At 32.7% G+C, this 18,145-nt stretch overlaps 1 protein-coding gene across 2 annotated transcripts in view; it reads right to left on the bottom strand.

The window, feature by feature from the left end:
* Positions 1–609: 609 nt before the first annotated feature.
* Positions 610–18,145, bottom strand: part of LOC134252247 (basement membrane-specific heparan sulfate proteoglycan core protein-like) — a 32,095-nt gene continuing 14,559 nt past the window's right edge. For both annotated transcript variants that reach the window (XM_062734675.1, XM_062734676.1), the window contains exons 3-8: positions 13,360–13,466; positions 11,228–11,447; positions 7,345–7,368; positions 6,584–6,883; positions 3,592–3,636; positions 610–1,757 (exon numbers count right to left, since the gene is read on the bottom strand). In XM_062734675.1, coding sequence (XP_062590659.1) covers positions 1,645–1,757; positions 3,592–3,636; positions 6,584–6,883; positions 7,345–7,368; positions 11,228–11,447; positions 13,360–13,466 — 809 coding nt within the window. In that variant the 3' untranslated portion in view covers positions 610–1,644. The remainder of the gene's footprint in view (positions 1,758–3,591; positions 3,637–6,583; positions 6,884–7,344; positions 7,369–11,227; positions 11,448–13,359; positions 13,467–18,145) is intronic.

Genomic DNA, 18,145 nt, shown 5'->3' with positions numbered 1-18,145 from the left:
AATTAACAAAATATCTATTTTCAATTGCAAACTACGGAAAAAAAAGGAAAACAAAATTACACAGCTGTTATGAATACAAGAATATTTATTTAGCTTTCTAACAAACATATGGGGGCATTTTCTCAAACGTTCAAGTGAATTTTATGGTGATTCATTTCAATGAACAATTCATACATGTACATGTACATGTAAAACTGTTACATTTTCAACATAAAATAACCGAAAATTCTAGTTCTCTTTAAAGAAAATTTGATTATAAAAAGCTATTCTGTTCCATGTTTAACAGTCTAAATTTTCAGTTATTACTAGATTCTATTGTGTCAACTTTGAAAAGAATCTATTACAAAACTAGATTTGAAAAATACTAGTTTCTAGTAACAATCAGATTTCTTTTCCAAATCTTTGTTACCAGGACAACAAATGTGCAATTTAGAAGTTTTCCAAATATCGTAATGTTTCGACAAAAAATGGAAAACTTAAATTCTTATTATGCTTATGATACATATGTTTCTCTACGAAATAATGTATTCGAGACTGATTGTTAATTAACTTGTGAAGGACGAATCATAACATGACGATTTCTACCCCATAGGCAAAACTGTCTGGTTCTATAGAAGCATCATCTGCACCTGACACTCTCTAATTCAGAAAATCTACGCTTTTTTCTGCATGTATACATTTTTGTTCAGATTGGAAATAAGTTACAATTCTAAAATTAACATTTTTATTTTGAAAGAGTTCAAACAAGTACTTTGATTCTCAATTACAACAGTACGTCTACTCTCAGGATTAAGGATGAACTAAATTTAGTTTTATAATTATTGTTGTTTATTTTACATGAACTATAAATCTTTTTCCCCCACAAGAAGAATTAATTAGTTTCTCAATGCATGTCTGCTTAGAATATATTATACACACAATATTTATATGCCAATTTCATTATGTACAAACTTGTCAAAAAAAATTACTGTTCTGTAAATGATAGCTGTTCAGTTTTGTTCATATGTAATTATCTAATACTGTTTATCTTAACTTATATTTTACCCTTGCCATAAATTTTTAATGTTTTAATTTATTTTTGAGAACTTTGATGCTTGTGTATTGTCAATGGGTACATCACTTCGACTGTAAAATCCATTACATTAATACACAAGGGTCTGTAGTGCTGTTTCGAACCAGATGTTGGTATTCATCATCATGAATTATTTATAAAATGTCACATTGAAATGGAATGATGTGCGAAAAATATAAACAACAATCTTAATGAGTCTATGTACATAAAAAAATGAAATATAGACAGTTCATTCAAATTCATGATTAAAAATTCCCTCTATGGTAGGGTTTGGACTTGAATGAAAGCGCAACAAAAACACTTCAAAAGTACACATTTCCGTTCACATGTAATTACCCTGCCATTGCTGAGTTCGCACCTTAACTGGCAGTAAAAACACTAATCCTGATTGAAAAGCGCATAAATATTTCATAAATCCAGAATCTTGATCACTTGAATGAAAACCACCACGGCGGGACAGCATCCTTTATACCTCGGGCTCGGCATACAGGTGGGTGGAGAAAATGGACGAATGTTGATGTCCCTTTTTTGCTCAGACGAAGGCACTTTTTTCATGAAAAAAACAGCTCGTGTCAACTAGTCCATGTTAGTGCTATCAATTGAATTATTAATGTTAAATGAACACAAGAACTTTGCAACGAGTTGCTTGAACCATTCTTTCGATCCGAAACGAACTTTCCGTGATCTGTAAAAGACATAGTAAAGTAAAACTTCACACCTGTCCATCAACATTATTCTATTGTTCCAACTTCAGTCGTATGTGTGCCTATGGCGATACTGCAAATGTAGTTTATTTTACCAATGAGACCATCACACTAGAACCACATTTGAGAAGGCGTCAAATAAAAAATGCCTTCATATCTGCATACGTAAAAAAAAACTCGTTAAAAGATTTTTAAAGTGCAGGAAAATTGATGAGATGTTTAAGCGATAGCAGAATACATGTTTCAATTACTTTAGGTGCAACTGTCAGACAACTAGAAGTGACTTTGGAATTTACTGGATAACCAATGCCAATCAATGGCAAACCTACATCAAACTTTTACAAGAATTGGACTTCTGCGAGAATCACTGATTTTTACAGTTTATGATTACTTTGATATTTAAACATGGTTCATATATACGGAGGTACAAAATTTATTATAGATATCTAGTTGATATAGTTATGGTGTTTGGGACACTAGCATGTGAAGGGCGCTATTTAAAGGTAGGGTGGTTGTAGGATTCTTCATAGGCAACTTACGTGTGTTTTATTTGAGCCCGTTATTCTCACCCACGAAATAACATCCTCACGAAAAAGTCAAATTATTTGCTTACGAATATTTATTCCCACGAATTAAAGTGATGTCACAGCAACACAAAGCCCTGATCTGGAGAACATTTGTTCTGTGTATAGCTTGTTATAGTCAACCACAATGGGTTAACGAAGACAGGGTTCACAAATCAAAGTACTCAGAAGTACAGAGAGCCGGGCTCATTTACAGAGTAGAATGAATTTCTTACATGAATCACGTTTATATTCTGATGAAAAAATTATTTTAAAACTATCAATATAAATGATAAGACACTGACAGTGAGTTTTTCAATCCTATTTTGTCAGAATCAGAATTAATCTGGTACCGCAGCTGAATGTAAACAAACAGGCCAGTCTGGTTCCCTCTCCTGCTTTTCCTCGTATGGGTAAACGACTACGATAACACTGATTATTAAAAATCCTTACGCTAATGAACTATGTTCTTTGACTTATGAAGTTTTCGAAGTCATTACTACTAATGTTTATTTTATATAGATAAAACTTCGTTTTATTTTTGTTGCTTTATTTAGCGTTTGTATTATCTCAAAAGCGGTTGAGAGTAAGAACTATATTTTTGCACGTAATGGCGACTATGGGGTCAACATCCTGCCTTGAACAGGATCACATAAGCCGGCAATTGCTCTTTGAGCAATAAGCCCGGCTAAAAACTAAAACGTCTAAACAATTGATTCTGGTAAGACTTAAATCTACACTGATTTTAATACAGTAGCCTGCAACATATAAAAGACATTATTACACTTCTGTTAAAATGTTTCCTATATTAAGTTAAGAAGGTAAAATAACTATCTTTTACAGTTCACGCATAGCAAAGCTATACCACGGGGTATAGTTTTTGCTATCCACCCTCGGAAAATTTTTATGCAATTTTTGCCTCCAAATTTTTATTTCCAGCGATAAATCTATTGACTGATGATGTCATAATGACTTCAGTAGCATTGTGACATTATCAGGATTTCAGATTATTCTTGCAGTATTATCTTACTCCAAAAAATTTCAAACCTCAGAAATTATATAATACATCAGTATAATAAAACGCTTACCCACTGGTTTTGAGTGAGATAGCTCTTTTATCAAACCCTTAACAGGGACTATTCACCTCGGGCAAGCCCTCGGGGAATAGTTCCCTGTCGCGGGTTTAATAAAAGAGCTATCCCACTCACACCCAGTGGATAAGTGTATACTATATTCTCAAGTAAATACTTACTATTGCCTGTGACATCTCTATTCTTCTTGGGCTTTAGAGTCGGAGCTGAAAAGATAATTTATTTTTAAATAATTTAAAATAAATTGTGCTTTGTACTTTTCCCTATCTTAATTAAAAAGAATTAGAGACATTTCAAACTATTAAATTGAATAACCTCATGCAAATTATTTAAAAAATATATCGCATCATATACAGTTAGAGACGATTGCACATTGAAAGCATCCCTTTGAGTTGGGACATGAAAATTTAATCATTAAAGTTTCCCTATTTCTCATACATCACTGTTCATTAACTACCCTGTTCTATAAGCTAACCAGGTCAAATCCCTTAATCAAGAATGTTTAACGTCAATGGAACAATTTCAACTTCTTTTGACGTCAGTAGAAAAAAAAATAAAAGATCAGTGATGGACTTGGGGCATTGTACAGTCGATGTCAGCAGACACACAGAGATGGAGGTCCTCGGTGCAAGCCTTAAGTGCTCAAAGCAAGATTGATTGTATGTTGATTTTACGTCCCTCTCGAGAATTTTTCACTCATATGGAGACGCCACCGCTTGCCGGTTGAAAGCTGCAAAATTTGTCCTATTCTCGGCACATACGACCATTGAGCAGTAATGGATCTTTTTCGTCCAAGCATCTACTTCGACACGGGGCCTCGGTTTATACGGTCTCACCTGAAGGACAGGTCTACAAAGTGGAATTAGAACCTGTTACGTAAGGATCAACTCCTTACTTTTGAGACTCTACAACAGTAGCTCTAACCACTGCGCCACGCGGGTGACCTCAAAGCATGAAGAGGAATCGGTAAGTAAGGAAGTAACTTCTATCGACTATCAAGAATTAAACAAGTTAACTCAGACCAAACTCGACAATAACCTTGAGCTTCGATGAAGACGACGAAAATGAAAATTTTCGTTACGGGGAGTGTGATAAGAGAATAACTTCTTTTGCATAAGAGTTCAAACAAATTCAAACGCACGAAGGCAAAACCTTTTTGTTTATCATATTTATTTATTATTAAAAGTAAATACAGTGGCAATTTCTTTAATACACCAAACACGATAAATAATCTAAAATCTTTCCAGAACAAAAAGTTGTGTTTGCGCAAATGGTTACAATTATGGAATGCTTTGGATTACATAAACTGACGTGGGGGTAGAGTTTGAATCCTTCTAAAAGTAAATTGCCATAGAACATCCTTAAGACATAGCTAGAGGACTAGAATTTATCAAAGTTCAGAGAGTCCACACATATTGTTTTGATTAAGTTTTGTCCTAACAAAGACTTGCTTGACGTGAATTCAGTACACGAGGTTCAATATGTACTGGATAAAAGGCTTATGGCGACTCAAGGGACGCGTATAGTCCAGTGACGTCATGTTACATTCATATATGTACGTATATATCATTTTTTTACAGGGCATAAGCCTACTTTTTAAGTCAATTTTATGTATATTGTGGCAGACAAGACCATAATTAAGAAATAAATAACAAGTTTATAAACTTCAATGGGAATTGAAGTGGGTCGGTCACGTGATCAAATCCTGTGAAGGCCGAAGGCCTTCTCAGAAGATTTGATCGCGTACCGACCCACTTCAATTCCCATTGAAGTTTATAAACTTGTTATTTATTACTTATATATACATTTGAGATGGACAATTAAATATTTTCGAATTTAAATTATTGCACTAACCGTCCGTCGTAGATTTTGAAAAATGACGCAAGGTGTAAATCGGCTTGCATGGCGGTTACGCTTCGAATTCATTAGGAGCCTGCTAAGGAATCTATTTCGAAGGGAATATTTTGTGAAAGGCTACTTGTGATCAGTAATAGTGAACAGATTGTTGTCTGGGAATATTTTATTCATGAAAAATGATAATCGATGCTGAAAAGACACAAGAAACACGTCCGAAGTTTGATGTTAAAAAGTTGGAGGAATTTCGGTCGCTGGATAGGGATGGATGGATCCGATGGATTGAGACACTTGTCCGAGCCAGTTAATTTGCAATTTGATCAAAATCATTCCACGGTTTCAGTAACTAAAGGCATACTTATCGTAAAACACTGATAAACACGGAGACACTGGCGACAGCTTTACATTGAACTACGAAAACGCCGAGGTGTTTGGCAGCTGTTCATGGCATGATTGTAACTTCCAACAGATTTAAATATTTATCGTGAGTAAAATTTAAAGATAAAATAAAAGTTTATCATGAAAATTTAACCAAAGGTCTATCCAAAAAATAACGGATGAACGTTAGAGACTGTGAAGCTGACAAAAGTGAAGAAAAATGTAAACGAACGCTAGGCTCCTAGATTTCTCTATGTACACAGGTTGAATCGATAGCCCAAAAACTGTATGAAATACTTGTTTACATATAAAATAAAATAATTATCATTTTACTTGCTTATTGTATTCATTTTTATACATGAAAAGCAAGTAGAGCAGGTCGTTTTATAATTTATGTACCGGTAGATATTATTGCGCCGTGTGATTAGGTCACGTATTGACCTCTGACCTCTGACAAACTTCATACAGAATTGAAGATATTTTATCTCTGTATGTTTATATAATGGAGAGATACCACAAATGTATATATTTTAGATACATGTACATGCACAGCACATGGATGTGTTACTAAGTATATACATGTAGCAGAGTCTGTGGGAGTAAGTGAAGAGCTAAGATTCGGTAGCAAAAAGGACAACAATTACACAACCTAATACATGTATATGCAAGCAACTCCATGTAGTAAAGATTCAAAATTGTTCAATTCATGCCCCCCCCCCCCACCCACCCACCCAATAGGATAAACGTTAAACCGATGAATGCAGCAAAATTTCTTCAAAACTGATAATTGATAAGTATTGTATTAGATTATTATGAATACTTGGAAAGAGGAAACCGAAACTGAATTAGATCTCAACTGCCTTTCCTGAATAATAAATTATTAATCGGTAAAGTATTCGCAAGATAAATAATTGTCCTCACCCTCTAGAATAGTGACTGACTCGCTCTCCACAAGATCAGCACTAGCTCTGCACACAAACACACCCCGGTCACTGAAACGACTGTTGTCGATGATTAGATGACTTTTAAACTCTCGTTTGTAAGGTTCCCGTTCTCGCGTGATGTAAACCCTATTACGCCATCTGCTGCTACCAGGGACTATTTTCACACCGTTAAAAAACCAGTCCACATCTTCAGGTGCACGACTTTCTCCTTTAACCAAACATGTGAGGTTGATACGTTCATTATGATTGACAATAGTTTTTCCTGTTAATGTCAAGCCTGTGAATGAAGATCTCAGTGTTACATGGGGAATTTTTGTCATGTAAAAATACAGAGATTTTCACCCTATTTGTGTTGTATTCATGTTTATTTTCGCATATTTTCAGCTTAGTAGCCATTATTCAATTATGCAATATTATTACAGATTTTCCTTTCAAAATTCTTAAGAAGAATTTGCAATTCAAAAACGTTTTACCTCAACATTTTAAACATTGTGTTATGTTTATTATCCTAAAATGTCATTTATAGTGTTAAAATATGCAATATATTAAATAAACGAACACATACTTGAAACTTGAATGTGACTTTATTTAGTTCTAGTTTTCCAAAGCGCCAAAATGTACAAAGTAGGACCGATGCAATTAAAGCAAATCCCCTTTACTGAGAATAACAACAAACCCAAACGATACCTGTGTTGGCTGTAATTACCAAAATAGCATCAGAAATATTTAGTATCGTACCTGGTGAAGGCTCCGGTGGGGAATCTGAAAGACAGAAATATCTTAAGTATTGATCTGAGCGCCGTTTTCCTAAGGACTTGATAATAAATATGCAGTCCATCTTGATAAAGTCTATATCTCCAAACGAAGCAGTGAATTATGACCAGGTCCAACATATTTAAACATCCTTATAGGAAGATAACAAATGGTGGGTTTGATGCTCTATTTCTTATATTGAAACTTATATTACTTTTAAGTTGAATCCTATCATGCTTCATTACAGACTGCATTGTTGCAACCACTATTGAAATAACGACCACTATTGAAATATTTATATCAATAGTGGTTGAGAGTGCATTTCAATAGCAAACATAGTTATCAATCACTATTGAAATACGACCACTATTGAAATAATTATATCAATAGTGGCTGAGATTGCATTTCAATAGCAAACATTTTTAGTAACCACTATTGAAATACGACCACTATTGAAATAATTATATCAATAGTGGTTGAGAGTGCATCTCAATAGCAAAATAGTTAGTACCCACTACTGAAATACGACCACTATTGAAATAATTATATCAATAGTGGTTGAGAGTGCATTTCAATAACAAACATAGGTTACAATCACTATTAAAATAATTATTTCAATAGTGGGTGAGAGTGCATTTCAATATATTAACTATAGGTTTCAATCACTATTGAAATACGAGAACTACTGAAATAATTTTTCAATAGTGGGTTAGAGTACATTTCAATATGGTAACCATAGGTTTCAACCACTGTTGAAATGCTACCAGTATTGAAAGAAAATTTTCACCGCGTCAGCAACTTTTGAAATAATTATTTCAATATATATTGGATTCATTGTTCAATGCACTATTGGAATCAATAATTTAATTCACATTGAAATCTTTATTTCAAAAGTGAACATTATTTCAATAGTGGTTGCACCTTATGTTTGTTACTGAAATGAATTTCACCCACTATTGAAATAATCATTTCAACAATATTAGTCGTATTTCAATAGTGGCTACTATCTATGTTTGTTATTGAAACGCACTCTCACCAACTATTGAAATAATTATTTCAATAGTGGTCGTATTTCAATAGTGGTTATTACCTATGTGTTACTGAAGTGCACTCTCAACCACTATTGAAATGATTATTTCAATAGTGGTTATTACCTATGTTTGTTATTGAAGTGCACTCTCAACCACTATTGAAATAATTATTATACCCGCCCCCCCCGCTTGAAAAGTGGGAGGGTATATAATAATAGGGATTTCCGTCCGTCTGTACGTCCGTCCGTCCGTCTGTTACGCTTTATCTCTTATCCGTTACTCCTCTTATACTAGTGAAATTTAATGAAACTTTCACAGAATCTTTATTACATATTGCCATTGTGCACCTCATATTTTACTTTATTATTCGACACGTATTTTAGGTTTCCCATAGCAAAACATGGACATTGCCATTATATGTTTACCTATGACGTCACATATAGAAGCTTCTGGATAACATTTGATAGGACGAGTTATCCCTCTTTACACATTACCGTAAAACAATATATAGCAACACATGGACATTATGGGAGGCGGGGGTATCATTTAGTGAACTCATTGCTCACCGTACCTCTAGTTTCAATAGTGGTCGTATATCAATAGTGGTTATTACCTATGTGTGTTATTGAAATGCACTCTCAACCACTATTGATATAATTTGTTTCAATAGTGGTCGTTATTTCAATAGTGGTTGCAACACTGCATACAGATTAACGAAATTCCTTCAAATGTAAAAATATTCCCCAGAGATTTAAATGTAGGCTTAAATTGTAAAAGTGTGCAAGTTTCCAAGAGAAACTGTTGAAACTTAAAGCTATGGACCTTTTGAACATAGTTTGATTCGACAAGGCTATCATGATAAAATTTGGCATAACTTTACTTTTATCAATGACAAATAAAGATCTATCATTTCGTATAGGCTAAAACTGAATGAACGGGAATATTGAACATATTGATTACCATAATGAGAAACTTGCATTCATTTTGTCGCTTATTTCGAAGAAAATAAAAATTCAAAACAAATTTCTCACACACGAACTTTAGTTACTGCATCATAATACAGAATATTCCTATAGACTTTCATTTTGAATCCAGTCGCTTCAATCATTTTCATTTCAAATTCTTGTTAATATTTTATACATGTATCAATTTCAATAAATGCAATAACAAGATTTATCAACTTCAACTACATGTATAATCAATATTAATGTGTAATATGACTTTCCATTTGAAAAAAAAATTCATAGTCATGTCCTTGAAAATTCTTGTAAATAGGGATTATTGGTATCTGTTTTCCGTTTTAAAAAAATTGATCACATAGTTGGCTATTTCTGACCAGAATTAGTCAGCATAATGAGGATCTAGCGTGTATATTACCAACACTAAGACAATCGTTACAAGTATTTATTTCTTTAATCTAGTTTACTGTTGACTTCCCTCAAGATTCATGGGCATCGTTTTTGTGAAGAGTCCCTTCAATTGACTGAATTAATAATTATAATGTTGTGTGACTTTGCAAATTTTCTCGGAATACATGCCAACGTTTGAAAGAGACCGGATATTCCCCGGACAGTTCCTGCAATGATCTGTATTACCTTCTAACTTAGTACAAAGAACCTGATTAAAGTGATAAATGCACGTGTGCATGCAAATAAATAAATCGATAGGTCATTCATCCTTCATCCATGGAAGAAGTATTCAAGTATCAAAAGGCCTCTTATTCACCTCTACTTCTTCAAATTTCCAAACATTCAAAAATATATGTCAAAATTTACAACCATATCGGTTTAGTTGTTAAGTTAATAAACTTAACGTAAAACATAGGTTCCCCGTCTGGATCAAATGAAATCAATCTTCTTATGTAAAACAAATAAAATTGGATTTATGTGAACGTTATGTGACAAAATACATTAAGGGCTCTTGGCACACTATGATGAAGATCATATTTCTGTGGTGAAGTATAAAATGGATGGTGGAGTCGATCCATGTTAACCACAAATCAGATATCAATGATGCTTCGTGCATCCAACATAATTTTGTCTTAATTGTTGAATTTTAAATTATCTTGCAACCATTACTATTTTTTTTATAAAGATCTAGTCCCAAACAGACTCAGAGTATTTAATCCTTAGACTTCGGTTGGACATATGCCGAAAGATCAGATAAGAACGTGACTATTTCATACAACATTAATGTTTCCCTTTGTCCATGATTCGAACAAATTTGAATGTACATGGATGCTTGCATGAGCAGTTAACGATTAATCTAATGAAATAGTTTTTCTTGAAGCCTTGGAAATACAACAAATAAATTCACCTAAATCTAACAAGAGATTTTACAGATATACAGTACCTGGCAATAAGTGAGTCATAATTTTATTTTTTCATTATATATTTCATTCAAAATGCATTTTTAAAAATTATTATTGCAGTGTTCTTTGTTGCTCATTTTTTACACCATAAAATACAGAATTCTTTGCAGTTTCTTCACAGTATTTCAAAATCATTTATCTTTAGGCACTGCGGTGATTTCATAAGTGTCAAGTGCGAAATAAAAATTTCAAGACTCTAATTTATTAAGTTTATTTAAAATTCATAGTAAATTAAAATTTTTGTCTTGACAATTTCATAATTTATTTTCAATGATTTTTGTATCATTTTGTTTGGGATTTTTATATAAGAAAATTTGAACTATTCTGCATGATTCTGTGGAAAAAATCGAGGATATTGAGCTAAAATTGACTCCACAACAAGTTCTTAAAAATTGGTTTTTCAATGAAATATAATGTAAAAATGCTATTATGACTTACTAATAGCCCTATACTGTAGACTACAAACCTATTACGTTTAGTTGCACCAGGTACACGAAAGATTTAGAGGAAGAGACTTGACACTCGTACTGCCCCGCATCGCTTGGATCCACCCGTTTGATGACCAGGTTCCAATGATCCCGGCCCATCCAGTCTTTCTTCTGTTGGAGGTCGATTTTATCATTAGCGGGAAAGATCATTTCACCAATTGTTAGTGGATATCCGGAACCGAGTTTGCGCCAGACCACCTGGTAATCAGAAACATTTTTTAAAATATTTTTTTTGGCGAAGAAAACTCCATCTCTTTATCAACATCTACAGTATGAAAAAAAAAGAGTGAAGAAAACAAACAGTTATCTATCTCAAAAAATCTATATACAATACAAATCCGTGAAGAGCGTGAAAAACACTACCCTATGGAAATTCAAGAGTTGGGATCAGACACATCTGAGAAGTAAGCATCCCCTGGTTGACCCTTATATTTTACGGTAAAAAACATGCTAGAGATATCTTGTATTATTTTTAAACCATACAGTATTTTTTTCTTCAGAAACAAGTGGCTATGATTTAGACCATTGTCCAACAAATCTCAAAAAAGAATAAAATCCACGATGGTAATCAAAGAACGAGAATAATTACCAAACGTTTGCTCTCTATGGTCCAATCAAAGGTATACATGGAATGATGATATCTTTTTAGAAATGTAAAATTTTACATGTTAAAAAAATGCAGAGTATTCCGTTTATATATGGTCGAAATGTAGACATTATGGTGAGTGAAACATTTGACAGGGGATGTTTACTGCTTCATATGAGATCCCATCGTTTTGTATCCAGGGGTTTGTGGTTTTGTGCTGTTCACGGGTCATTTTGTTTACTAGATATTTGAAGCTAAACACTGTTTGCTATCTTCGTTTTGTTTTTATTTCAAATGTTTCAAACTAATCAGAAAGAACGACAGCCGAAACTCCAGCTTCTCTAAGAATATCGGTCTTCCTAAAGAAGAGAATATATGTAAACAGATTATATCTTGTATCTAGACCACGCTGACATTTCTGACAGACAAAAATTCCTTGATTTCAAGTTTCGAGAAATAACTTTAAAGGGGCATGGTCACAGTTTCAGCTAAATATTTCAAATTCATTTCTTCAGTTTTAAAATATATAGTAACTAAGGTCTTTCTAACGATCATAAAAAATTTGAACGTTAGTTGTCGAGGTACAAGATATATTTAGGGCTCAAAACCTTTGTTATGTAAACAGGGTCCTTGTCATGTTTTTATTTACATAGGTTAATTTACTAATATTTGTTAGTTCAATGCAGATAATTTCAATAAAGAAGTAAATTCCAAATTCAATTCGACAGTTTCTAATGATTTGCTGAATTTCATTTTGTTATAAAAATGATATTTTCTATTTGTAAAAACAGTACAAGCCTTGATTTTATTATGTTACGTTCTGTATCTCGTTTATTAATCAACAAATGATGTTCAAATTTTTGCTGATCATTAGATGATGCCTGAGTTAGGAATTGTAAACATTAAAATTGGTTTTAAAAATTCAGTTGAAAATGTGTCCATGCTCCTTTAATAGCCTACCAAGTGCAAATATGATAAGCAAGCAAAATAGTTAACTGAACGTAAGTGATGTTCAGGGAATTCCTTTTTTGGCATCATTAGTTAAAAAGCAAATTCTCGAGGCGATCGGAACTTGACGAATGGCATCATTTTGACGACTAAATCGAGAAGACGTCAAAGCATTCATTTTATTTGATTTTCGCCTTCCAAGATATTGACGTGTAGAAAGTCTCCTTGTCGAATATATATATTCGGCTGTCATGTTTCTCTATAGACCATTGTCTTAGCTTAAGAAGAAGATCGGGAAAATTTCTCTCTTTGTCCAAGGTTAACCACTGAGCAGAATAATATACGGTGCCCAAAGCCAATTGTTTCGGGAACATATTAGCGTTAATCACCTGCGTCCTCTCGGAATCGGCTTATTTGACCTCTCCGTTGCATTCTTAATATCTAAATCATTACAGGAGAAGAAATAGAATTCCTAGTATTATATTTCCCATGAGGCCATTGGTGCTAGCCTGACCTTTGGTTTCTTACCAATGATTCAAAGGTTATGAGTTATGACACCCTAAGCAATAATTTTACCATTTTAGGACCCAGGTTTTCTATTGTGCACCGTAGAATCGCTGTTTGTCCTGTGTGAACTGTAATGTTTGGTTCCGTCTCGTGGAAATAGGGAACCTGTGTATATCCTGAAATAAAAACCTATCAAAATTACTCAAAATTTAAAAAAAATATATTTAGGTTGAGACATAACAAGCACAGTTAAGGGTGAACGTTACTTATATTATTGAAAAAAAGTAAAAAATTCATAGAAACCATTATACAACTATGACATTTACTTGAAAAAGACGTGAATTGTTATCTAGCTACAAAGCTTCATGACAAACGTGATGACTTTACTTTTCAATCTTCAACATCCATTTTTTATTATTATCCAATATTCCTTTATCACCAGCGCACTGGGTTTATTTCTCTCAGTTGACTCGATACGCATGAGCATGCTCTATGTATGAACAATTGATAAAACGAGATAATTTGACCAAAAAAGTTGATGAAACAAGATTATGATCAGTCTGGTTTAAAAATCATCATTTCGTAAGTTCTGTGGTCGACACTGTGACCTTTTCAGCAAATACAAACTATCATAAAGACAAATGCTGACTGGTGTTTTTTCATACTAATTGTTAGGCCATTACACACTGAATCGTAGACGGATTTTTCCGTTATTTCCCGATCATGACAAGGCGCACACGGCATTTTGACCTGTCGGCAGGGATGCTCATACCTACATGACACAAGATCTTTGTAAGCTTTTACAAAGACACTTCAGAATTTGATTTTTTAAACTTATCCTTATTGAATTTACACGCCAAAAACTAAAAGGTCATGGTTGACCTGTTTTTCTTTTTTTCATCTGCATATTTTTCACTTCTTTACGGAAACCCTGGAGGGACATTGACTTACTTGTTATGACTTATTTGTTATAACTTTTTTGTTTTGACTTATTTGTTGTGAATGTTTCGTAGCTAGTTAAAACTAAGTGTAAGAAAGCTATTGAAAACCTGTTGCTTGGCTTACTTTTATGATAAAAATGATATTTAGTCCTATTTTAACTGTGGTTTTTGATTAACAAATTGTTCTTTAACGTCCAGTACAGTTGTGATTTCTAAAGTAAATATTCTTTTTGTTGTTATAACTTAATTCTTATTTTCTAAAAGTTATTACGTAATTCATATATGTAACTTCAAGTTTGCATGATGATTGACAAACTGACATCTCACTACTATGTATTTCATTTTGTCGTTAGTAATAAATTCAAGGACTTTTTTCTGAAACTATACGTTGTCTTCATCTTGTAAACTAAACTTGTCAGAACAAATTCAAAATAAAAAGAATTCACAGTTAATTCATAAGAACTAAGACAAAACACATAAGAACTAAGTCAAAATACTTAAGAAATAAGTCAAAAACACATTAGGAATAAGTCAATATCTCTGAATGGCGTCCGTAATTAACAGATTAAAATTTAGTAATCACATCAGTTTTGTACGTTTAACTGCAAAACTACAATTAATCGTTCTCAATAGCTTACCTACACTTAGTTAGAAGTAACAAAAAAACTCTCAAAACAAATAAGTCAAAACAAAAAAGTTGTAACAAATAAGTCATAACAAGTAAGTCAATGTCCCTCCAGGGCTTCCGTACTTCTTCTACCCTTCTCTCCAACGGAGTATACAAATGGTACTAGTCTAAATATTTTTTTTTCAATATTCATGCTGTGACATGATGGCAATAGTTTTTAATATACATTTGAGTTTTAATAACAAGAAATATTCTCATTTAAGAATTTAAATTAATGCAATATAGATATACTTTCTGAACTTAGCAGTTATTATGATGCACTATAGTTTCTACGTTGACTGACATTTAAAAATACTTTTAACATTGATTAAGCTATAAATAACAATAGTAAAATAAAAATAACTATAGAATTATTAGTTAGGGAAGGGACTATATTAACCATTTTTATACTAACACTTCATCAAAATTTCCATCAAAAATTATGAAGCACGAAAAGTTCTGAAGTGAAATACTTTGATAAACTATATATAATGAAAAACAAAATCTTAATCTTGGAATTAACAACACTTGAATAATGAAGAATAAATATAAAAAGGATTTAACCAAATAAAGGTTGTCTGAAATTGCAAAGATTTCAAAGAATTGAAAAGATCAAAATTCGGTTATCTATATTTTAAATTTACCTACACTTTAATCGAATGTTTTAATAATTGTTTTCAATCCGAAAATTCAAAAGTAAGGATTGTTTAAAGTAGGTGAAAGGATTTTACTCAAATTTTAAATACAGCTGATTAAACTTTTTTTTCCGATTCAGTATACTAATTAAGCCAAAAGATGAAAGATCTACTCTTCCCCACGAATTCAATCAGCAACAATATAATAATTAAGCTTTCTCCCTTCGTGAGTTCATCTGTTTTTACGTCTGAATGTTTCATTTACGCTTGTTAAAAGAACTTTTTTTCGGAAAACGGCAGCAATTACTAACGTTGTTTGTGAGCGCTGTGTGTAAATATAGAACCCCACTTTCAATTAGAGAAAGACTATCCATCGACCTGCTCTAAACCCAATATTAACACATTTCCTTTGTTTAACCATGCTTTTTTTGATCGCCTGGAGGTACTGAGTGTATAAATCGAGGACCACCTCGCTTCTGCGATTGTCTCTGGTTGTCCATTTGACGCTTTGCCTAATGGCGTCTGTAAACACGTTAGATTGTGCTTATGTTTGCATTTTGTTCTTCTGTAAATGTATAACTTCACATTGCAAATAAAAGGATGTTAGATCATTTAATGAAACCATTGGCAATCTACTCTTTCCCAGATAGTTATATTCCGATGTTCAGTTTTAATCTTCTAACATCTAAATCACCAAAACTCTACAGTGGTGCGTCTGTACTATTGTTCATAGGGAAATGTCCTTGCTTTTGCAAAAAAGCAGTGCTAAATTATCATATTCGGAACATAGAAATTGTAGAAACAGCTTTAACAATTTCTCGTTCAGTGTATTATTAAAAATGTAAATATGTTGAGATCTTCATAATATGAATATAGTTTATGGTTCCTGTTGCCGTTTAGATACAATAGCATTTCATACATATTTTGACGTTAAGAGTACCTTAGTTGTTCGAAAGTTCAATTCCATTTTTTATTAACTCTTAACTTTAAGGCCCATAAGTACAAGTGAATAAAAACAAATATTTGTTCGTAAAGGTTAATAAAAAAATGTTTTAACAGTGTTCATATAATATGCTAGTGTATATAATAAATATCTAAGTCTTTTTTCTACTTTTTGCATCAAAGTAGACAAATTAGCCTATATTGCATAATCTTTAAAAAAAAAGACTAAAACGTTGCAATTATATTAGGTTGATCTTATTACAAAAATGATTTCTTGCAAATTTTGAGATTGTTTTTAAAATAGAATTCTCATGTTGGTTAAATCAAATTGTATGCATATATGTAAAATTGTATTGCTAATCTTTATTATTTCGAATAATCTAAAATCACAAAGATTGTTTCAAATATATTTTCTAGTTGTTAGTGAAGGAATTAAAATTACAACTGTTCCAAAAAAATACATAAACCGCGTATTTGGGTTCCGTAATTTTTCTGTATATTCCCATACTTATACAAACAACGAGACATTTTATTGTTTATATTTAATATAATATGTATGTTTATCAACAAACGTTTGGATGATTTTCAATGAATCACATTTATAAAGTACAGTGTATCCAGAAAGTCGTTTAACACACAACCTGGCTAAGAACCATAATGATACAGGCACTCTGATAATGTAGAAGTCCCAAAAACACTGATGTAACAGTTTTTGCCATCAGTGGACATAATCTTATTACAATATAAAGAGGCTAAGTGTCAATAAAACATATAGCTACCTCGTGGTTAGAAAAAAAGGGGTTATCATCGATGTAATTATATCTGCTATGTAAATTATTCCTAGATATTAACTCCCCCAAGATCTAACTTATTTGGTTAATCTCTTGATAGTATTCTTCCGACCAGGCTAATTTCTGGTTTCCTTACTTTCAAAGGATTGTTTTATCCTCTCTGCTTTCTCTCATACCGCTTGTCTATGCGTAAAGTAATCGATTTTTTTCTCCAAGTTTCTCTACAGGCTTTTAGAACTACAGAGAGAAATTTGTTATTTTCGACACCACTTACACACATAACTCACATCATCCAGCCAAGGCATTTGCCTCAACGAAAGTACACTAGGTCTGTAAATTCGAATATCAGACTCTCGGAGCCCTTTGTACTTAAATGGTTTAAAAAGGATTAGTAGTACATTCATTTTCTTTTGCATTTCTTTCTTTTTTACACATCCATCCCCCGTCTAAAAATACACATCAATTGATTTTAATGTGTTTAAAATGCATTGTTCTTCTGTTCTTGATTATATAATATTTTAAGGCGCTGTATGGAGGACGAACATTTTGTTTAAAGAAGTCTTAAAGCAAAGCTTTTCATTCAGCTACCGACGTCTGTTTTTAAAAGCCCATACGTTAGCTCATTCGTACTGTAAATTCCTTATTTTTCGCGAGTACTTTTTATAACTTCTTGAACGTCAAAACGCAGGAATAAGAATTCGCGAATGGAAGGTTGATCAGTAGAATTTAAATGGATTTCAGTAACCTAAAAATAAAAAGCCAGTAATATTATTTCGCGAGTGATGCCTCTCGCGAAATTACGCGGAAATTAATTCCTCGCATATGATTAGGAATCTACGGTACTTCATAATATACTTTACTGATGGACATTTTTTCAAG

Source organism: Saccostrea cucullata, unplaced genomic scaffold (genome assembly GCF_032062105.1).
Source record: "Saccostrea cucullata isolate Sc308-1 unplaced genomic scaffold, CSIRO_AGI_Scuc_v1 ctg130, whole genome shotgun sequence".
Classification (NCBI taxonomy): Eukaryota; Metazoa; Mollusca; class Bivalvia; order Ostreida; family Ostreidae; genus Saccostrea; species Saccostrea cuccullata.
This window is presented reverse-complemented; position numbering and strand designations above follow the sequence as displayed.